At 34.5% G+C, this 24,209-nt stretch overlaps 1 protein-coding gene across 3 annotated transcripts in view; it reads left to right on the top strand.

Annotated features, from left to right (window-relative positions):
• The window catches only part of LOC136838567 (ubiquitin-protein ligase E3C), a 416,786-nt gene that overhangs the window by 383,193 nt on the left and 9,384 nt on the right, over window positions 1-24,209 (top strand). For all 3 annotated transcript variants that reach the window (XM_067103711.1, XM_067103710.1, XM_067103709.1), the window contains 9 exons: window positions 940-1,097; window positions 3,478-3,635; window positions 6,873-6,991; window positions 7,336-7,491; window positions 10,251-10,441; window positions 18,168-18,360; window positions 18,547-18,780; window positions 19,951-20,195; window positions 23,893-24,108. In XM_067103711.1, coding sequence (XP_066959812.1) covers window positions 940-1,097; window positions 3,478-3,635; window positions 6,873-6,991; window positions 7,336-7,491; window positions 10,251-10,441; window positions 18,168-18,360; window positions 18,547-18,780; window positions 19,951-20,195; window positions 23,893-24,108 — 1,670 coding nt within the window. The remainder of the gene's footprint in view (window positions 1-939; window positions 1,098-3,477; window positions 3,636-6,872; window positions 6,992-7,335; window positions 7,492-10,250; window positions 10,442-18,167; window positions 18,361-18,546; window positions 18,781-19,950; window positions 20,196-23,892; window positions 24,109-24,209) is intronic.

Raw genomic sequence — 24,209 nt, 5'->3', positions numbered from 1 at the left:
GCCAAGAGAGGGACCAAGGGTCTTTATTGGCATCTTTGTTTCATTACACAGTGTTCAATTTTATTTTAAGAGCCAGAATTTTGCCAACTTTCTCTGCCTTGGTAACAGCTCCACATTTCTTAATATTCACAGCACTAAACACTTGAATAAAATCACTAATATTCTTGTTTCCCATGAAAAGTTATAAAGCAGTTGTTCTAAAACTACATGAAGACTGACAGCACATTTGGTTGCCCAAAAGTTTCTTGGAAATGGCTCATCAAGATGTTGAAAGAAATGTAAGAGTACAGCTGGATATCCTCACTACGACTGCTTAATTCTTACTGATGCACAATATACAGTCAAATGAGAGCACCACAGAAGTCTTGTAAACAACGTTCTCCTGTCCTCACAGCGCTGTTTACTTGATCTTCATTTTCAAAAAGTGTGATAATCTGAGATTGTTATGGTCTGTTTCTGATTTAATGAAAGTTATTTTAATCTTATGAAATAAATATCAGAAGGGCAAAAAATAAGTAAATCAGTTGTATAGGCAGTGATGATGTATTTTGAATTCCTGTGATTTGTGGTTTCTCTCCCCATTGTACCACATCAGATGTGAAGTTCCTATAAATTGCCGCAACATTTGAGACTTTGTGGATGATGGGTCATACAATAAGCCCTTGACCTAGCTGTATAAATCTTGTTTCACAAGTTCACTTTGTCCTCTACCAAGTGGTCAGAAGGTCTGGTCTGTGAAGTGTCAAACCTGTCAGAGCATGGTCAGACAAACATTTGTCAGTTGACAGATGTAATGCCATAGTGTTGGTTGTCTTGCCCCTTTTGAGGTAACAAAATGAAAATGCTGTTTATTGTAAGGCTGTGTCGTGTATTTTAAGAAACAAAATTTCAAAAATAGGTTTTATAAATTTTTAATTAATAAATATATTTTGTTTACAGAATTTCCTAATGCGCTTGCCCTGTGTAATTACTTGCGAACTGTGAGCGAGTTGTTAGGTGAAACTACTGGTTATCTGGTGAATGAAGTTAATGAAGTTGACTCAGATGATGAAGATGCAATGGAATCATCTATCCCAGTTGACCCAGTTTTAAGAAAGGTAAACAGCTTTTCTCTATACCTCTGAAATTCATAGTCACTGCAGTTGTTACTTTTAAGATTTTCCTCTGTGATTTCATTATATTCTTAGGAAGTAAAGGTCTCTGTCATTTTTATTTGTTTATATTAAGTTAAAACTTGAGAATGGTTATGAAAGATATTCGAATAATATATACATAATCTTTGGGTCTCTTTTTTTTTTTTTTTTTTACCAGATATGTATATAGTATTGTAATATCCACAAAGATCTCTTTCCTCCTCGAGCACGGGCAGCCCTAGAGTAAGAGCCCATGCCAGCACAAGGCTGGTTCAGTCTAAAATAAACAAACATTCTCAGTACTACAAAGCCTAAGACCTAAATGATGAAACTTGACCACTTGTAGCAGGATTTGGATTGGCTTACAGTACAGTCCAACCTCTTAAATCTGGGAACCTTGGGACCAGGCCACTGCTGGACCACAGAAAATCCTAGAATATAGAATACATCCCTAAAATATTAAGCCCTGTGTAAACAGTCTTGCAAGCTAATTCCACATACAAATAGCCTAGTTGCCGACTTAGCCTACTACTTGGCTAAGTTCTGACATGGCTTTTTATCATTTTATTACTCATATATTTTCGCTATATCATTTTATAACTTCTTAATGTATAATTTTCTTTAAAATAGTGTACTTTATTTAACACATTTAGCCTACATTCCCGAGTCAGCCTAACCATAAGTCAACTACAGTACTTAACTTTTCTTAGACTCTGCAGAGTATTATCAGTGATTTTCATCTCCTAGATTTACCATCTTCATAATATTGCAGTTAGTTTCTTTGTCCTTTATTTTGACTGTAGAGGGTAGTGAAATTACAAAAATAAAGAATGAATTTCGGTGATCACTCAGTGCATTTGAACATTGCCGTCAAAACATAAACAAATCACACCACCATCTATTGAGGAAAGTAAACACTAAACATTTGCTAACGGGAGAAACATTTTCTAGCATAGATAAAGATTAATGCTTGCACTTCTTACCTCTAGCATCATCCAATCTCAAGGGTGGCATATCGAGTGGGTAAATATACAGCTATAAAAAAAAAGTGATAAAAAATGTATCACCTATAATTCTTTCAAGCACTCTTAAGAGTAAGGCATTTTCATGTTACCAAATGTCTCATTGTTTTGATTAAAAGTTTTGACTTGGTAGGGCCTTCTCAAGTGGAATCTTTAAAAAAATGTATTTATTCATTTAAAGTTAATATCAAAAACATATTTGACTTCGCTTATTTTCATTACTAACAATTATTTTTATAAAAACAAAAGAGATATGGCAGATTTTTGCTGTCGGGAAGTTGTAAACAATACGTGGTGCCGCCCTTGTGGCAGCGCAATGAACTAATGACGGCTGATTCAAAATCAAGCCGAAGCATGGGAGTTTCTGGACCACAGAATGCTGGTTTTAAGAGGATCAGCTGTATTTCAGAGTGGGGTTAACCTTCACCATTTGATTATGAGGATTTCTTCATTTGTTTCTTCATTTGGGTTTTAGGCTTTGTAGTAAGAAGCATATCCAAACAATGTGACTACATTGAGAAATTAAGAGGTCATTGAGGCTATTACAAATATATAGTATAAACCTATGTATAAGAGTCAACTTGGTGAGTTTAACTAATGAGAAATTTTTCAGGAATAATTTTGGCAACGGCTAAGCAGTTACTTGCAAAGTTAACAGAATTTTAAGTGAATTGCAGGATTCTAGTACTTTGGGCAAGATTTCATTCTGGCATAGGTAAACTAATTTCATCAAACAACTATAAATATAGTTATAGCTTTGGCCCTATTCATAAGCCCTGTTTAACATTTATATCAAGGTTAGATGGGTAAATATTGTCTGCATTCATTTCAAGAACAAATTTGTATATCTTACAGGAATATTCTGTGAAAAAATTATTCTGTACTGAGAATCCAAGAAGTAACAAAGCCTGACGAAACATGTATAAAAACTTAATGGTCAGCCATAGGAACGCCCACAATGTAGCTAGATTAGATCTTCATAGAGTATTGGAAAAAAAGAAGCAGTAATGTAAGAAAAATGCTTTTTAGTTCATTGTTGCAAATTAAAAACTTCCAGAGAGGATTGGTTTTGACCTACTACAACTTTTTATTACTGTGAATTCTCCATTTCATATTCCTTTTAATGAAGTGATCTGTTGAAATTGCTGTGCATAAAAGTTGTTATAGATAAAAAAAAAGCTATGTTAGAGATGAATGTTTAAACTTTAAAAATTTTGTCTAAATGATAGTAGTTTATCTAGTCCCATTTGAAGTTAATGGTTACCAATGATTTAAAAAAAAATTTTTTAGTAGAGGCTTAATTTTATTTTATTCCTCTTCAGATGGCAGAGGAATGTGTTTCCATAGTGAATGACACGGAGCATGTTGGCTGGCTGCTAAATAACGTTGAACGACAAGTCTGTCCAGAAGTTTTACTGCAGTTTGCCAAACTTACACATCATCTTTTAACAGCACCTTCATTCCAGCTTCATCAATGCCGGTAAGTGTTTAACCATGAACATCAGTAGATTTTGTTTGTTAATTTTAGCTCATGTCTCATGGAAATGAACATTCAATATTTTTTTAAACAAACCCTTTTCCACTTTGAGCAAACTGTTGGTTATTACTTGGAGCATCATCTAGTGAACCAAAATTAATTGAACCACTTGGTGCAGGAAAGTAGGAGTTTCAGCTGTCAACTATCAGAGTCTGTTGTTTGTTGCTTTTTGGCGATTCCTGCCTCATGTTATGAGGTATACTGTATACCCTTTAGGAGGATACCACTTACAGAGTACCTTACATGATATACTGTAGATGGTACTAAAGGTCCTTTGCAGCAACCTTTTCTGTTTATGTGTTCATTTTGTCTCCTCCTCCTCCTCCTTTCCTGTTCTACTTCTTAACTTCTCATTTCTCTGATCTTTACCTCTCATTTAAGAACTAATCCTCTTGGCAACCCCTGAGTGCTTAGACATGGGACTAGATGTTCTCGATTGTTAAAGTAATTCAAAGTAATAATGGTATCATGAGGAACAAATCGCTGTTTTTATTTAACCTTCAGCTTCATTTCTTTGAAGAAAGGATATCAAAATGTAAAAGTGAAAAGTAGAAGATCAGCAAATCATCATTGTACAATAATTGATGCTTAGTGTTTGAAAGGCAGACCGAGATTTTTTTTTAAGGGGCTTTTAAGGGGCCAGTGGGATTGTTGTCCCAGTGCCTCATGAATGAAAAAGAAAAAGTATGGCAAGGATTATGAGTATGGATTAAGTCTGAAGTAGCAATAGGCCAGTCTCTTGAAAGACTGAAGTTTGTAAGAGTTGAAAAATTTGAGGGCAGCTGTATCCATGGTCACCTCTTTGTGTTATCTTAAGTTCATGCTCCTCTCAGAGTATGGTAGATAATGGTAGGTATTCATTGGTATGTGCCCATACTGTCCATGTGAGCTAGGGAAGGCAGTGTACATAGGTCTATCAGCTGAGTCATGAAGCATCCACTTCCTTTGCTCCCAGTTTTATGTGGGTGGAGAGGGTGATTGGGCTCTGATTATGTTTGTAAGTGCTGGTTCCAGGGCATTATGCAACTAATTATTTTAGCAGAATTATAAAATGAGATAAATGAATCACATTTTTAGACTTTCTTCTTTCTTTAAATCTCCAGCTGAAAACCCTTATGGACAGAGTCAGCATTAACCCTCTGGTGATCCGATGACGCGAAACCGTGTCAATAAATTTTTGCCGTAAGTGCTCCGTTAATGCGATTTCTGCGTCATCCATAAGTTATTTTCGGGGGAAATTCACCAAAAAAGAAAAAAAAAAAAAACGGAGTCATCCGAAGAACACGAGGACTGCACCATTGCATGGGCAGATCTTGGACCTACAAGAAAACGCAGTTTTCACTTTTTTCTAGCATTATTTATTACCGAGTGATTACGAAAAATCTCAGCATATATATATATATATATATATATATATATATATATATATATATATATATATGTATATATATATATATATATATATATATATATATATATATATATATATATGTGTGTGTTGAACGCCGTAGTTTGGCTGGAATTTATGCATGTGTAGGTAATTTATTGTACGCCTGTTTGTGCATCCGTAACTTTAATGTGCATGTATTATGTGTCATTTGAATGGCCATTCTTTGTACTTTATCGTGCTGAACAGCAAAATGTAAAAATATCAACGTTTCTATATAATAATTGTTGCCGTATATTTTTTTAGAAAAAAAAAAGATTGTCCGTAATCTAACGACAATTGCTCGGTTTTGTTCTAACAATACATATATCTTTCTTTTGTGCGTTCTATAGGAAATTTATTCAGCTTTCTAATGCCTGCTTTATTTTTTTTATCTTTATTCCTAACTTAGGTATGATACGAAACATCAACATAAGTAGGTTGGAAAATCTGAAAATTGCACTCCTTAAGAAATTAGAATTTTTTAATCGGTAACAGCTAATTAGCAAACACATTTGTAGCAAAATGATTGCTTTTACGTGAAAGTCCAAACATTTCCACACTATTTACGTATAAAATAAACTCCCAAACCTAATTATTATATTTTTCATGATTATTTCAAAAAAATATCTATGATTTTCCTTAGAAATTTCATGTTCATCATGTCTTTTTTATTATTTCAAAGCCTTGCAAAGATTTTCTGATTGCTTTAGGAAAAAATTCAATCATTTGCTGACATCATAAAACAAATCAGAAGTGTGTATCAGTTATAGTTTGGATGTATCGATTTTTACAAAGAAACTTTTCCTCGCGAGCCCCACTTTTCCCTCCACAGCATAAGTCGCGTACCAGGTAGCGCTATAGGAACCCCCTTAATTGCGAGAGGGTTAATCAGCCTGTAGAGAGAGAAGGTTTAGGGAAAGTTGATAAATATGATGGAATTGAGATGTCAGGAGAGAGCAGGAATGAATTTGCTCCTTGCTTAAAAATATGGAGATCAGAAGATTCCACAACTTCACTAGGCAAACTATTCCACTTTCTAATTGTAGGCAAGGTAAAATTCCTAGCAAAATTAATAGCATTGAACCTGATACTAGAAAACAACAAACTGGTTGCTGTAGCAGCCTGCCTAGTGCTGCAAACAAAAACAGCTTAGTCAGGTAAAAAGTGCACAGTATGTTTGTCACTGTAGTACATTTGTTGCAGCGAACATAATGAATTCACTTCATGTCTGTGGCACAGGTCAACATAGGCTTTCTTGAGGAATTTGTTTGTGTATGAGATGTGAAAATTTGTGCAAGGTAAACTTTTGAAAAAGCTCAACAGTTAGGCAGGAAGAGGTCAAGGGAAATGGATGGGAGGTAAAAGATATAAAGCAGTGCAGCAGATGGTCAAAGAAACTCTATAAAGAAAAGGAGCAATGTGTATGGTGTGCTGCTTAAAACCTAAAACTGTTATCTCCCTGTGGTGAATTTTAAAGGTAAAAATGGTGTTAAGAAATGCTAGAACCATCTGTTTTATGTTAGCTTTTTAAGCCTTTTAATAATACAATCACCTAATTTCTCTTCTTTTTCAGCTGCACATTTTATATACTGTATATATATATATATGAGAGAGAGTGTGTGTATGTGTGTGTGTGTGTGTCTCAAATGAGGTTACTTACAATCAGCTCATTCTCATCAATTTTCTTTTCTGGGTGACATTGTATGATAAATAAGAAAAATTTGAGCTTTATGTTTCCATTTGCATTACAGGCTACTGTACAGTGTTGTCGCAAGACGTCATTTACTTCGATCTATGTGGACGGTATTATCTAGCTTGCAGCAAGGTGCACCTTTAGTAGGTCATATAAATAATTCATCCTCTGCCTTCAGTGAGTATATGGTTAAATTATTAATGTTTGGGAGTTGAACCAGGTGATTATTATCATTAGATAGTTGAATCAGTCTTTTAGTTAAGAAAATTCTAATTTTTATTATTATAATTTTGAATATTTTACGTTGGTATAGTTAAGTTTGTAGTACTTGCCAGTTAATTGATGGTTGTGCTTATATGAGTTTCAAGTTTGTTTTATTGCAACTTAGGGTCATAAAATGTAAGCTGTTGTTATATTATACACCTTAGCAATAATTTTATTTTCTAAAATATATGAATTTTATGAATGTACTGTATATTCAGTAAAAGTACATTCATTTGAATTGTTTGTTTGTCTTACAGATAATCGAGGGTCACCTTTGCTTCAGGTGTTGGCACGTGGTTCTCCACTTGCACCTGTAGAAAGAGACACCTTAGTTCCTTTACTTGCTACATTTTGTGCAACACTGACTGCTGTTCTGTCTACTGTACATGACTCAGAGTTTCTGGGTGATCAAGGTCAGTTGACTTGATAGATTTTTGCATTTTAAAGAAGTTTTGAAATTTATACAGTGTCCCTATGAGACAAAATTTTATAGATTGTCTTTATCCTTCAGATGCAATCTCGTACTGGAATTGGTTGTATATTTTGCTCAGTCTCTATTAAATTATATTATAAATTTTAATTTACTATGTCCTTTACTTACAACAGTGTTTTGGTGTTAGGGGAATTTTATTCACAAGGTTATATTGAAAACTTTGTCAGCAGATTGCATGAACTTTTAGGTGCTTTGGAGTTTAGGTGAGATTCCAAAAGCCACAGTGTTTTTATCACTAAAGGTGTTTCATATACTTGTCATGAGAGAAATACCCTGCCATCTCTCTAAACTCATTTTAGAAAATCCTGTATCTATATCTTGATTAGTGCAGATCTTACTATAGAGGTGAAAGCGGAATCAAGATGAAAAAGAAATTGCATTGTTTGGTGAAAGAGACCAAAGGGAACTGATGAATGCAACAGGCAGGAAGCAGTGCTGAATGTGACTGAAATTGCCCCCCCAAAAAAATTAATTCTGCCTACTGTGTGCCATGTAAAACAAAACTAAATGTTATTTTCCTACAGTAAGGAATCTTATTGCTAGCAGCTGGATTCAGAAAGCTGTTTGTTTTCCTTTTGCTGCTAGATCTTCTAGTCATTTGTTCTTACACAAATATAAGTCCTCCATTTTAATTTTATTTTTTTATAAGGAAAAGGCTCAGGTGCCAACCCTTTTCTCACACTCTAGTTGAGTTTTTAAATCAATTACATTGAACTTACCTTATTGCATTATGGATCATTCTTTATGATGCTATTCACACACATTGGAGGAGGTTAAAAATCTTCACACATCTTAAATTCCATATTGAGGATATTTTTTGCTATACTGTACAGAGTTAGTCTTTCCATTTACTGACAGATCATTATAGCCATCATCTTACACCAGAATACAGTGAGTGAATGAGTCCCTCAAAAATTATTGGTTGCGGTGTGTATACAAGTTATGCATTCTTAACATATGTCTTCCTTGCGCGTCCATTTTCCACACCACATCAGTCTTTGAACTACTGTCTCTAGGGTCTTGTGGTTTTAGACAGTGTTTTCTCAATCATTTATTTTGCATTACTATAGGTCATGTGTGTCCTAACAGTTACACCAAGGAAATGAGCAAGTAAGAAAATGGGAATTGAAAATAAATAGGAACTTTGAAAGTAAGAACAACGTTGAACCAAAATGAGCACCCCCAGGTTCAGATGGTCTCCATGCAAGTGTGACCAAGGAAGCAGAAGAAACTGCTTCTCACTTCAGTAACATTTACAAAGCATTCTTGGAGCAAAGAAAAGCAAAATATACCATTGCTCAATGAGGGTGATAAGGATGAATTAGGATACTGTAGATGTTTCAACCTGACTCACTACTAGTGAAAATACTCTAAATCTAGTATAGCATACAATAGAATGAGACTTTTAATGCCAAAAAATCTTTGATAGAAGATTTTGCATAACCAGCATTTTAGACTTCTTCCACAATATTTTTAGTTCATGTGGTAAAAGCAGGGTAGTAGATATGCTGTAATTTAGATTTTCTGAAGGTATTTGACAAGGTACCAAAAAATTAATGCAAAATAGAAATCTAGGTGTCATAGGTAACATGAGATTGACACAAGACTCATCAGTGGAACATCTCTGGTTGGCAAAAAAATAGTTAGCATGCTTCATAGTTTATTGCTGGGTCCTTTGCCCTTTGTTATCTCTGTAAATGATCCAGCCCCATGGGAAAATAAGCTGGTTGGTATCTGTAATGATGACAACAAAGTAGCAGAACTGTTGCAAGAAGGCAAGGAGAAGGGAGATGAAGTGTCATTACTATGCCTGAAGGTTTTTCAACTTTGATAAATGCAAAATGATTTGCATTAATCTTAAAAACATGGGTACCAACTGTAAAATATTTGTTAACATAGAGAATTCTCATTAAGAGAAGTGTTTAGAGGTCATTATCACTAGTGACCTACAACCCTCTCTGCAATGTATGAGTGTTGGAAAGAAAGCCCAGAACGTACAAGGATGCGTTAATTTACCTCTAGGAAAAAGGCCACTACTAATTTTATACATTGCATTAGTTGAGTGTGGTGTCCATTGGGAATTATAAAGATTTAGAAGTCATGATCACTAGTGACACACAACCCTCTATGCAATGTGAGTGTTGGAAAGAAAGCCCAGAACATACAAAGATGCATTAATTTACCTCTAGGAAAAAGGCCACTACTAATTTTATACAATGCATTAGTTGAGTGTGGTGTCAATTGGGAACTAACTATCCTAGAAGAAGGGCATAGGAAGAACAGAAGTATAGGCATGAGCAACCAGATTGATACCATCATTCAGAATGATAGACATCAAGGGAGGCTACAGTGCAGCACCTCAACTTCTACTGTGTAGAAGGCTATCTGTAAATAGAATACCCACTGTATTTGTGGAATAAAGGAATTATTATTATTATTATTATTATTATTTTTGAGAGGTCAGTTGTTATAAACATTCAAAATATTTAAAGGTATAAATAGTATATACTACACTTATCGAACAACCCCTATCATTTAGAGAGCAAAAGTACTTAATTTAGCTACTATTTTGAATGGTTTGCCATACAAGATATCAAATTAAATCGTAAAAGGCAATGGTTTGTTTTCTTCAAAACAGATTTTGTTCAAAAATCATTATTTGATTTCCTTTTGTTTAAGATGAAACTGGTGAAGTCCATGTTCCTGCAAATGCTGTTTCTCACTTTCCATTTTCTGTGGATGAGCTTGTGAAGATGTCGGCTAGTTTGAGAGATGTTTGTGTAGGATTGGTAGATTTAGCTCATCCAGATACACGGATGTCTGCAATGACTGATACTTCATACAAAACTATGTGGGCTCACTGTTTCAAGGTAATTTGCAGTGTTCGTTTGACTTTTGTTATTTTGTAATATAATGTAATTTCCATAGGTGAAAAAGTGGCAGTAAAATTGTTGGAATGTACTGAATTTGTGTGCTTGTATTGCTATACCAGCATGATTGTTGTCCATTTAAAGCATGAGAGTTTTGTTCCTAAAGCATTTGTGAATTATGTGTTCATACAAATTACAGACTTTTACCAGTACCTTATGCTCCAGGTTAGGTTGAAAACCTGAGTCTTAAATTATTATTATTATTATTATTATTATTATTATTATTATTATTATTATTATTATTATTATTATTATTATTATTTTATTATTTATTATTATTATTTTATTATTTATTATTATTATTATTATTATATATATATTATTATTATTATTATTATTATTATTATTATTATTATTATTACTATTTATTATTATATTATTATTATTAATCAGCATGAATGCACAATTGTGTGCAGCAAGTCAGAAGGCCATTAATTTCATAGTCAGGCTTTCAAACAATAGAATGCCCATATGGGAAAAGAAGTTAACTTAGCAAAGAGAAGGTGAATCAGAAGTATACAAATAAGAGATAAACAAATAGAAGTCTACAGAAGATTGATACAGTAAATACATACATAAACTGTATAGTAGAAAATTAAGAACTAAGAAGTCATGACAATGATGCTGCCACTTTAGATTAACATAGCAACTGCTTAACCCTTAAACGCCTGTTGGACGTTTTAAACGTCGTCAAAAATTGTCTGTCGAATGCTGAGTGGACGTTGCAAACGTCGACTGAAAATGCTTTTTTTAAATATTCGCGGAAAAATAATTTATAGGCCTAGTTTGCGGAAGATTTCAAATCACGCGCCTTGGCGGATGCTGGGAGTTCACGGATCCAGGTGTTGTGTTGTTTTTGAGCATTACCCAGACGCGCATGCGCGAATTCCCTCCTACTCACGCCAGATAGCATCAGCGCAGGACCTTGCGGGAGCGATATTTTGACGCAGACGTGTTTTGCAGAACTTTGGCGAGTGTTTGCGTATTCGTGCTGCAACAGGACGTTTGTAGATATGTCACAAAGGCGTCAGGACAGTGAAAGGCGCATACTGCCTGTCGGAAGTGAGCGTGTGAGGCGAGTTTTAGACTGGGATGCTGGAGAAGGACCCAGCAACCAAAGTGAATTTTAACATTCGGTCAACTTTGACTTGACCGAAATGATCGAAAAACGCATCCGTAAGCCATAATTATTACATTCGAGTAACAATCAATCATTTACCTTCATTTTGCAACAAACGGAAAGTCTCTAGCACAATATTTAGAATTTTGGTGAATTTTTGAAAAAAAAATTTTCCTCCGCTCCGCACGCGCAAAACTCCGCTGAAAATCCTGTCATTTCTTGCGTCAGCTTGCCATAATTTTTCCCCCGTTTCATATTATTCGTTACATAAAGTGTTATACATCAAAATGTGTGCAATTTCATGTAGAATACAACAAAAATATATCATTCCTTTAGCTCTTCACAGTGTTTTAATATTTACATCGAAATCACAATAACTGACAAAATTTTAACATTCGGTCAACTTTGACTGACCGAAATGATCGAAAAACGCATCCGTAAGCCATAATTATTACATTCAAGTAACAATCAATCATTTACCTTCATTTTGCAACAAACGGAAAGTCTCTAGCACAATATTTAGAATTTTGGTGAATTTTTGAAAAAGAAATGTTCCTCCGCTCCGCGCGCACGAACTCCGCTGAAAATCATGACATTTCTTGCGTCAGCTTGCCGTAATTTTTTCGTCGTTTCATATTATTCGTTACATAAAGTGTTATACATCAAAATGTGCGCAATTTCATGTAGAATATAACAAAAAATATATCATTCCTTTAGCTCTTCACGGTTTTTTAATATTTACATCGAAATCACGATAACTGACAAAATTTTAACATTCGGTCAACTTTGATTCGACCGAAATGATCGAAAAACGCATCCGTAAGCCATAATTATTACATTCGAGTAACAACCAATCATTTACCTTCATTTTGCAACAAACGGAAAGTCTCTAGCACAGTATTTAGATTTTTGGTGAATTTTTGAAAAATAAAAAAAAATTTCCTTCGCTCCGCGCGCGTACTCCGCTGAAAATCCTGTCATTTCTTGCGTCAGCTTGCTGTAATTTTTTCGCCATTTCATATTATTCGTTACATAAAGTGTTATACATCAAAATGTGCGCAATTTCATGTAGAGTACAACAAAAAATATATCATTCCTTTAGCCCTTCACAGTTTTTTAATATTTTCGCCGAAATCACGATAACTGACAAAATTTTAACATTCGGTCAACTTTGACTCGACCGAAATGATCGAAAAACGCATCCGTAAGCCATAATTATTACATTTGAGTAACAATCAATCATTTACCTTCATTTTGCAACAAACGGAAAGTCTCTAGCACAATATTTAGATTTTGGTGAATTTTTGAAAAAAAATTTTCCTCCGCTCCGCGCAAAAAATCCTGTCATTTCTTGCGTCAGCTTGCCGTAATTTTTTCGCCGTTTCATATTATTCGTTACATAAAGTGTTATACATCAAAATGTGCGCAATTTCATGTAGAATATAACAAAAATATATCATTCCTTTAGCTCTTCATAGTTTTTTAATATTTACATCGAAATCACGATAACTGACAAAATTTTAACATTCGGTCAACTTTGATTCGACCAAAATGATCGAAAAAACGCATCCGTAAGCCATAATTATTACATTCGAGTAACAATCAATCATTTACCTTCATTTTGCAACAAACGGAAAGTCTCTAGCACATTATTTTTGGTGAATTTTTGAGATTTTTGGTGAATTTTTATTCGAAAAAATTTTTCCTGACAAAATTTAACATTAGGTCAACTTTGATTCGACCAAATGATCGCGTCCGTACTAATTATTACATTCGCTGAAAATCAATCATTTACCATTTTTGCGTCAGATTTTTGCCGTAATTTTTCGCCATTTCTTGCGTTTCATATTATTTTGTTACATAAAGTGTTATACATCAAAATGTGGGCAATTTCATGTAGAATACAACAAAAAATATGTCATTCCTTTAGCTCTTCATAGTTTTTAATATTTTCGCCGAAATCACGATAACTGACAAAATTTTAACATTCGGTCAACTTTGACTCGACCGAAATGATCGAAAAACGCATCCGTAAAGCCATAATTATTACATTCGAGTAACAATCAATCATTTACCTTCATTTTGCAACAAACGGAAAGTCTCTAGCACAATATGTAGATTTTTGGTGAATTTTTGAAAAAATTTTTCCTTCGCTCAGCACTCGCTGAAAATCCTGTCATTTCTTGCGTCAGCTTGCCATAATTTTTTCGCCGTTTCATATTATTCGTTACATAAAGTGTTATACATCAAAATGTGCGCAATTTCATGTAGAATACAACAAAAATATGTCATTCCTTTAGCTCTTCACAGTTTTTTAATATTTTACGCCGAAAATCACTATAACTGACAAAATTTTAACATTCGGTCAACTTTGACTAAATAGAAATGATCGAAAACGCATCCGAAAGCCATAATTATTACATACGAGTAACAATCAATCATTTACCTTCATTTTGCAACAAACGGAAAGTCTCTAGCACAATATGTAGATTTTTGGTGAATTTTTGAAAAAAAATTTTCCTTCGCTCAAACCGCGGACTCCGCTGAAAATCCTGTCATTTCTTGCGTCAGCTTGCCGTAATTTTTTCGCCGTTTCATATTATTCGTTACATAAAGTGTTATACATCAAAATGTGCGCAATTTCATGTAGAATATAACAAAAAATATATCATTCCTTTAGCTCTTCACAGTTTTTTTATATTTACATCAAAATAACGATAAATAGAAAAAATCAACCTTTCAACTTTAACTTTTCGAAATGGTTCAAAAAATGCAATTGTAAGCTAAAAAACTTACAGCCTAGTAATATTCAATCAATTTCCTTCATTTTGGCACAATATTTTGATTTTTGTGAATTTTTGAAAAAAACTTTTTTATGTCCGCTACGTTAATTCATGCATCATTTTGTGATAATATTTTCTCTGTGTTCTTTAATCGTTTTGCAATCTGTTATATACCAAAATCATCGCAATTTAGTGTACAATACAACTAAAAAAAATTAACTCATTAGCTTCAACCGTTTTCCTTACAGCGCGATTTGTATACAATTATATACAAGTTTTTTTTTTCGCTGTCATATATTCTAATATTTATATATGATAATGATATTTGTTTTTATGTCTGATGGTTGCATACTAAACTTCAGGCAATGAGAAAAAAAGGAGCCAAAAATGAACTCTTAAAAAACTAAGCGTACTGTGATTTTTTTAAAAAAACTTTTTTTTCCCGCTTCGGCGCTACCTCTTGGAGGCCGCCGGCATACGAGAGACGTTTTTGAAAATAGGGCTTTGGCGTTAAAGGGTTAATAGCTTTGCTGTAGAGGGACTAGATACCTCTGGCAGGTGGCAGCATTACATCCTGGCACCTTAACAGAACTGGGTGTTGATGCTTATCTAAATGAATTATACACATTGATTCTACTGGCACTGACACCAAAAAAAATTGCAACAGTTATCTATTTAACCTTCGCGCGCTTATGGGGGTTCCTATAGCGCTACCCAATAAGTGACTTATGCTGTGGAGGGAAAAGTGGGGCTCGCGCAGAAAAGTTTCTTTGTAAAAATCGATATGTCCAAACTATAACTGATATATGCTTCTGGTTTGTTTTATGATGTCGGCAAATGGTTGAATTTTTTCCTAAAGCAATCAGAAAATCTTTGCAAGGCTTAGAGATAATAAAAAAGACGTGATGAACGTGAAATTTTTAAGGGAAATCATAGATTTTTTTTTTAAATAATCATGAAAAATATAATAATTAGGTTTGGGGAGTTTATTTTATATGTAAATTGTGTGGAGATGTTTGAACTTTAACGTGGACGCAATCATTTTGCTAAAAATGTGTTTGCTAATTAGCTGTTACCAATTAAAAATGCTAATTTTTTAAGGAGTGCAGTTTTCAGATTTTCCAACATACTTATGTTGACGTTTTGTAAGGAATAAAGATAGAAAAAAAAAATAAAGGTGGAATTACAAAGCTGAATAAATTTCCTATAAAACGCACAAAAGAAAGATATGTGTATTGTTAGAATAAAATTGAGCAATTGTCGTTAGATTACGGACAAGACAATTTTTTTTTTTTTTCTGAGAAAATATAAGGTAACGATTATTATATAGAAACGTTGATATTTTTACATTTTGCTGTTCAGCACAATAAAGTACAAAGAATGGTTGTTCGAATGATATATAATACATGCACATTGAAGTTATTTACAGATGCACAGACAGGCATACAAAAAATTATGTACTCATGCATAAATTCTGGCTGAACTACGGCGTTCATTGCTTATATATATACGCTGAGATTTTTTGTAATTACGTGGTAATAAATAATGCTAGAAAAAAAGTGAAAACTGCATTTTCTTGTAGGTCCAGATGTGCCCACGTAATGGCGCAGTCCTAGTGTTCTTTGGATGACTTGTGAATTCATAATTCCTGATCTACTTATTTAACAGAAACCTTGACACGTACAAAAGATGGAATGGGTTTTGAAGATATTCATGGCTAGTATGATGTGGGAAGGCCTTATTACAAATGAGGAGGTTGCTGATATGTATTGCTAAGTGACTAGTAGGTAAACTAGGATCTCATAGCTTGAGATGGTTTAGACATCTGATGAGAAGGGGTGAGGAGCAGTTACTCAGAAAAATAGCAATTAAGGAATGCTCAGAAAATCATGGAGAAAAGGCGTAAGTAAAGACCTACATCAGGTAAAAACTGATTTTGTGTATAGTCTTGTCAGGGACAATTTGACACAGTTGTAATGATTCTGCAGTTGGTTTGAGCTGTTTGAATCGGACAACTGTATCCCGTGCTATAGCATAACTTAATGGTATACATAGCATGTTCCTTGCATTTCTTAGGTCATCAAGAAACTTGTTAAGCATTTGATTGTAATTTAGTCCACAAATAGCATGAATCCACCTGTCTGTACAGGTAATTCAGTTTCATTCTTTCACAAATGTCACATCTGATTTTCTACTTTTGACAAGCAGGATCCAGAATACTGTATTAAAGATAGTCACATCTGATTTTCTACTTTTGACAAGCAGGATCCAGAATACTGTATTAAAGATAGTAGTTTTGATAAATGTCTATATTGATCACAAATGGATGAGATTATTGAAAAGCTGCTTTTTGTCTCCCATCTGAATAGTGATTCACCAAGAGGTTTGCATATTTTAAGAAGTTGTAAAAAGTATTGAATAATTTTTTGCCTCCTAAATTCCAGTGATGACTCAAAGGTAAAAAAATTACAAAGAGCCATGTCTTGTTAGAGCATTGCTGAGATGCTGACACTGTCAAGCCACTTGCTATATAAGAATGGAGAGTTGTTGAGCCAACATAGGTGGGCTGGGCACGTGCAGTGAGGGCTTCTTTATCATGAACAGTACTAGGATTCCATTGTAGGAAAGATAGACAATAGCTGGTTGATGAGTTTGTATGAAAAAACATGGTTTATGTTATAAGAATGTCATTTTACTGTGAGTGGTCCTACTCCCATTCCCTCCAAAGCTTGTGGATGTAGCTAATGATTCTTGACATTGTGAATAGGGATTACCTTCATAAGGGTTATCCACCAGAAGGAAAATTCCAGACTTCATTTTCAACTGATGAAGCGTTCTCGGTTAGCATAGCACCAGTCTAGGTAGTATAGAATTATGTAAAGTAAGGGATTTGTTTTTATGGAAAATAAAAATTTTAATTTTATATTTGAACAGTGATTTGTAAAGTGTGTACAATATATCTGTGGTTTAATTCTGTTAAGCTTTATACTTCTTCCTAAACATTGTTGTTTTTGAGTAAGTTTGGATCATTCTTTCAACTACTTGATAAAGTTGAAATATCAAAAGACTAATTTATGAAACTACAACCTTTATGGTACATGAAATACCTTAATAAAGGATAAAATTTTAATTTAATTACTTTTGCTAAGAAATCACCTGTTTCTAAAATATTCTTTCAATTAAAAATTAAACAATTAATCCCAGTGTAAGACTTTGATTATTCTGCGATGTTATCTTGGGCTGGTAGGTTCAGTTTCCATTGGTTTAGATCTGTAGGGCAGTTGCTAGAATCAAGCTTCGTATTAAGAAATTCCAAAATAACACTGTTTATATTGCAATGACATTAGCCTTGGTAATGATTTATGTTTGATTTATCAAACTTATTTAAGAGTTGATAGTATTTGTATAGGTACTGTAGTTGCAGAGAGTTAACGAAAATGCTAAATCATGGCAGTTGTCATCTTGAGGTGTAATAAGGTTGATCTTGTTCTACAGTGTGAGGGTGGGACCTGTTTTGTTGGCTAGAAGGTATACAGCAGAAATGTAACTTTCTTACAAGTGCTTTATTAGCATATTATCTAAAAAGATGAGAGAATACATCCAGTAATTTTTTGGTAGAATCTACACTGCTTTCTTTCATGGCCCAAGTGATATAGATTAGGAAAGTTAGTGGTGGTCTTCGTGACTTAGTAATCTTGATTTTCAAATAATTTTTTGTAATTTAGGAAACATTTCATGTTTTATACATGGTGCTTTTAATCAGGTGTGTGTGGGAGTAGTGCGGCAGATTCATTTAAGAGACACAAGGCGGATGTTCTGTCCAGAAGGACATTGGTTAAGTTCTCGTGTCTCACTGCCCATAGGGAACTCTCAGGCAGTGTCATTTGTTCCCCGTACTACCCGAAGACAGCGAAGATTATTCATGCCACAGAGATGGCTCACCAGAGATGAATTGGGTATGATGCAAGTTATGTTTTAGTGAATTAAATCTTGGGTCTCTGACAGTGTGATATAATAATTATGAGTGTAGATATGAAATCTATTTTGTTTTCATTGCTTGGAAGTCTTGAAGCATAGTTCCTCGTTCCCTAATTTAACACATGGGGAAATTGTAAATTTTACTCATGAATGATTTGTTGCAGAGACTGAAGGACCTCCATTGTCTATAACTGAACAACGCCGTGAAACAATTCTTCAAGAATTGCCCTTTGTTATTCCCTTTGAAGCAAGAACTCAAGTATTTAGTATGTTAGTTGCTAATAGCAGAACAGAAAGTCAGTTGAGGGCTGATTTTAATGAAGGCCCAATGATAATTTTCTCTGTGAGAAGAACACACATCTATGAAGATGCATTTGATAAGTTATCCCCTGCTAATGGTATGTATTTTGCAATGTGTTACTTGTCCCTCACTTTAGATAAAAACTTGTCTTTAAGTGGAATACTGTTTTTAAGTGGAATACTAATTACTGAAGGTAAACATCCTTGTTTACTTTACCAGTGTTGCAGACAATTAAGGTTACTCGAAGGGGGGGACCATCCTTATTTGTTAACACTAGATCAGTCATAGCCAAGTCTCAACAGATGCCTAAAGATTCAGTAAGATCATGGTCTGGGTGCATGAATAAACTGTGTGGCTAAATGGGACTGTGTGATATCCCCTGATTTACTTTCATTGTACAGTGACTGTATAATGAGAAAGGGAAAAGAATTGGTTGGTGAGAGTGTAGATGTCCCAGACACTGTACTAATTGCTGATTCAGAAGTGGTTACAGGAGATAAATAGGGCCAGTTTGGCAATGACAAAATGTGTGGTAAGAACACAGGGTCATGAACAAGTCACTTATAACTAATCTGGGAGGTAGAAGAATTAAACACATTGATCAGTGGTGTATCTTGAGTAGCTGGGTAATGTTAGAGGTGCTTATTGATAAGGAAATTAAAAATAAGATATGGGAAATAAAGAGAACATTAGATGACATATTATTAAAAAATATGAATTTAACATTAATATGTAGAAAAGAAGATGAAAATGTATATTTGGTCTTCTTTGTTGTATGTGAAATGTGATGGAAGAGAAACTGGAAGCATATAAATGAAGATCTGGAAAAGAGTTTTGTATGTATGTAATGAATGAAGAGTGTAACAAGTGAGAGAATTTTTTAATGGGCATAGAGGGAAATATTTAAGAATAATCAGAAGGTAACTTTAATTTTTGGATAATTTTTTGAGAAGTCATGCTTTGGAAGGGTGTTTGGCAGGAGAAATGTCTGGAAAGAGGGTGAGTGGATGGCAGTGGGAAAAATATATGAATAGAATAAGGAGATGACGAGGAGAGAGAATAACTGCAGAAGTGATGCAGAAGGCAAGACATAGAAATGATTATAAGTCCATGTCTTGGGAGAGACAGCACACTGAAGGAGAAAGTAAATTGTATCTATGAAGCATATAGATTGTTTACAAATTTTGTAGTCCTGTCTTTTGTTAGTTTTTCCTGTGACCTTCCAGAATCTAAGAAATATTAATTTGTTTTTTATACTCTTCACTAGAACCTAATCTGAGGCTTAGAATGAGAGTTCGTCTCATGAATGCTGTTGGCCTCGATGAAGTTGGCATTGATGGAGGAGGGATTTTTCGGGAGTTCCTGTCAGTGCTGCTCAAAACTGCATTTGACCCTACCCGAGGGTTCTTCCTTTTAACCAGAGAAAACACCCTTTATCCCAACCCAGGAGCTCATCATATAGCTGAGGACTACCCAGCACATTACTATTTTATTGGTAGAATGTTAGGAAAGGTGAGTGAATGATTTTATTATTGTAGTGTATATTGTTTTCAATTTTTGGGTGTTTTGATGTCATTACCTGACATGTTGGTTAAAATCTTTTCAAGCTACTAAGTTATCTTTGTTAACATGCAGATCCTCCGTAGGGGAGTAGTGCTGTCAGTGCACTGTAGCCATTACTTAAGGATCTTTGCAACATCCCTTCAGGCTTCTAGCTGCAATCCCATTTATTCCTTTCACTGTACCTCCTTTCATATTCTCTTTCTTCCATCTTTCCTTCCACCCTCTCCTAACAATTGTTTCATAGTGCAACTGTGAGGTTTTCCTCTTGTTACACCTTAAAACCTTTCACTCTCAATATCTATTATGGCACTGTATGACCTCATGGGTCCCAGTGCTTGGCCTTTGGCCTAAATTTTCCATCCCATTCCCTCCATTCCCAATATGCAGATCAAATTAACAAGCTGATCTGAAAGAAGCCAGTTTTGTATAATGTTTGTAGCTCCTTGGTCAGCACATTAGTGGTAGAAGTTGGTAGCTGTATTCATGGTCACTTTGAATCAGCCTTCTACATGAATTGTGGCCCTGAAAAACTGAAGGATCAGTCACAGTAGGTAAATGCCTACTTTCAAGACCTGCAACATTCTTAGTATTCACATATTTTGAAATGCCTGGCAAGCTTGCAGAAAGTGAATGGTAATATAGTAATTATTTGTGTTATTGATACACATGATGCTTAACCAGTATTAAAGGAACACAAACAAAATGTTTTTCAAAGACAAGTAAGAGGAAAGGGCTTAGTAGTTAATGCCATGCCCTCAAATGAAACAAATGTGCACGGGCAAATTTGACAACTAGTCAGTATTTAATGATTGACAATAGAAGTAAAGTAATGAAAGTAAGACACAACACTAGGTTTCCTATTATGTTTATACTTCCACATTCATTGTTAGTAATTAACAGAATATAAAGAAATTTATAATTCATAAACAATATTCAAAATAGACATTGGTTCAGTAAAAATCTACTGACGAAATACGTTCATCATCACCATCATCATTACCATTATTTTCATCAGATTTTATCTTCACAGGTCAGGCATGAAATCAGTTGTTTCCATTCTTTTGTCTTGCGCACTCTGCCTTGCTTCCTATTTGGTCTAGGTCTTCATTTATTTTCTTTTTTCTATATTTTTCTGGGATTTCTTACTGGTCTTTGTTGTAATATTTCCTAGCTACTTCTATTCTCAATAATGAATCCATTTCTTATTACATGCCTAAACATCACAATCTTTAAGGTTGCTGTTTTTATTATTCCAGCCTTAGGGCATCAAATATCACAGAAAACTTTTTTTTTATGTAATGTGATTTCCCAGTGATTTCAAGTCTTGAATTGTAGCATTCGGTAATCATGCCTCTTGAAAATCTTCGTTTGGAAGGCTATTTCTCTACAGACCTTATACATATAAATTTTTACTGTATATAGTAATGTCATATTCTTGTTAACTAGTAGTCTTGTCATCTTTTTCCACATCATCCTGTCTGTTGCTTTTCTTAACTACCTCCTCAGCATGTGCTTTCCAATCTAGTATGTCCCAAAGATAACAGGAGCATTCTGCATCCTCTAAAGGCCTGCCTATCTGCCACAATATGGCCTTCTTTCCTTTTTTCTTATTTTACTCTTGCACAATACAGGCATATAAAATCCCTTACTTTGTTTAAATTTGCAGTCATGAGGAGCATTTCTTGTGGTACCATCTGCTACATTGGAGACACAGTATTCACTCCTACATCTCACCAACAACCACCACATGGCCACTTTCCATTTTGGGTCTCCTTTATGGTCATCATAAGCTTTTTTGCTCTATTAATTTCCAGTCCTTTCTTCATTCAACTCTTCCATCTTTTAAACATTTCTGCCTCTTCCTGTGATTCTGCAGTTAAGTTGAGGTCATCTGCATGTAGCAGCTCCCAAGACTTCCCTTTTTGCACTTATTTGTAGCCTCTCCAGTAACTGTGATAAACAGATGGACTTATTTCTGATCTTTGATGGACTGCAATGTTTATCTAAAGTTCCTCATGATATGTTTTATTCTTCATTCAAAGTCTTATGTTATGGTATAGTAACATCACTGGTTTAGTTGGTGTTTCTAGTCTTTTGTAATGTACATTGAATTACTTGTTCTAGTACTTTGTCAAATGCCTTCTCAAGACCCCCAAAAATTCTTTTCACATAGTACTTCTCCTGATGTCGACTTGAATGAGGATGAACTGCAGGGTATTGAAATGGTGCATCTCTAAAGACAGGTAGCTAACTACTTGATCCTTAGAATCAAAGAATCACTGAAGGAATCCACTAAAGTCTCCACAGATGTCATCCAAGTGATTTTCAGGAGTCTGTGAGAGCAAGTTCTACAATTTATGTTTTAAGTCACTTTTGAATACAGCATAAGGAGCAACTAGCATGTATATAAGTTTCATGGCCTGGAATAGCATTGACATTGAGCGACTACATCAGACCTTTGTTGCGTGGATCTGGTTCCAAGATGGTTCAGCTAATCCAGCCATCCATCCTTAGATGTTAACCTGAAAAACCCTAGATTTTTCTAAACCTTAATCACACCTGTAACTTTGTGGGAAACCCCATACTAGTAGTGATTGGTGCTGGAATACTTGTGCATTAATTTAATAAAGTTAATATCAACAATAGCATTGGTAAGTCTTGAAGAACAAGGCTTTGTGTACTGTTTGCTGTATGCTGTAGAAACAGAAAATGCCACAACAATTTAGTAAGAACTATAGATTTGGTTTGAGGAACAAATTATAACACACCTAACAGGAAGCTACTGAGGGAATCAAAAATAGTTATAGACAAATTTAAGAACCTTAGAACACTGAAAAACTTGAAGTATATGCCTTCATAATAATATGCCCAAGAGAATTTTTGTAGACTTTAGCACCCTTGTCTTTCTGGTCCTGCCACCACTCTTGGAAAATTCCCAGCAGTGAGGCTTGATCTGGAAAGGATGCTGTTTCTCCAGACTCTAAGGTCTTAGTGCTTCAGAACAACTTTTGAGGTTGTCTTCTATCAAGTCAACCTGATAGTTGCAGCCAAATGTGACCTTGTTAAGCTAGCCTGTTGACTATGTATGATACAAAATTCACATAGATTGTTCTTAGCCAAAAATCACAGCTTTATCTGTTTCCACCTTATAGCCACAGCAAATAGTATGTATCATGCTTCTTGTTTCTGTATTGCCCTACCATACCTTTCTTGTAACTATTCACCTTATGCTAAACTGGCATGTGTATGGTGTCTCAGTATTTAAGGATTATATCAAACATTAGGATATATGGAGAGCATTATTGAAACCATAATAAGGAAATGATTCTAAGCATTGTTTATCATTCCAATAATAATTGTTTTATACTCTTTGGGAAGATGTTTATGGTAGAGCCTTCATTCCTTAATTATATCTAATTTTAGAGGCAAGTTCAATAATGTTTGGTGTGTAACTTGAAAATTTTAGTTAGAAAATGAGTCCTTATTGATGGGAATATGAGTAACTACATATGACTGATCTTAGGAACGACTGTTGGAGATTTTCATTACTGAAGACGATTTTCAAAATATTAATTGTAGTTTGATATTCTTCAGTGTGTCATTTTGAGAGAAATCGTTCATTACATTAATTTTTTCTTGGTTCCAGGCTCTGTATGAAAACTTACTAGTAGAGGTCCCTCTAGCCGGCTTTTTTTTGTCCAAGCTTCTCGGTCGTTCATCATCATCAGTCGAATTTCATCATCTAGACTCCTTGGATCCAGAGCTTTGTAAAAATTTACTCTACTTGAAGACTTACAGTGGAGATGTGCAAGACCTCGGGCTTGATTTTACAGTTCTGAATTCAGATCTTGGGCAAAATACTGTGAGTTGAAGACACGAGAAAAATAGTTTTATTTTGTCATAATATGTATCCATTTTTATTTGAATTGCTCTATAAATATGTTATTTTACCATTTTGGACAT

This window comes from Macrobrachium rosenbergii, chromosome 5 (assembly GCF_040412425.1).
Source record: "Macrobrachium rosenbergii isolate ZJJX-2024 chromosome 5, ASM4041242v1, whole genome shotgun sequence".
Lineage (NCBI taxonomy): Eukaryota > Metazoa > Arthropoda > Malacostraca > Decapoda > Palaemonidae > Macrobrachium > Macrobrachium rosenbergii.
The sequence above is the reverse complement of the archived record's forward strand: the minus strand, read 5'-3'. Positions and strand labels throughout refer to the sequence as shown.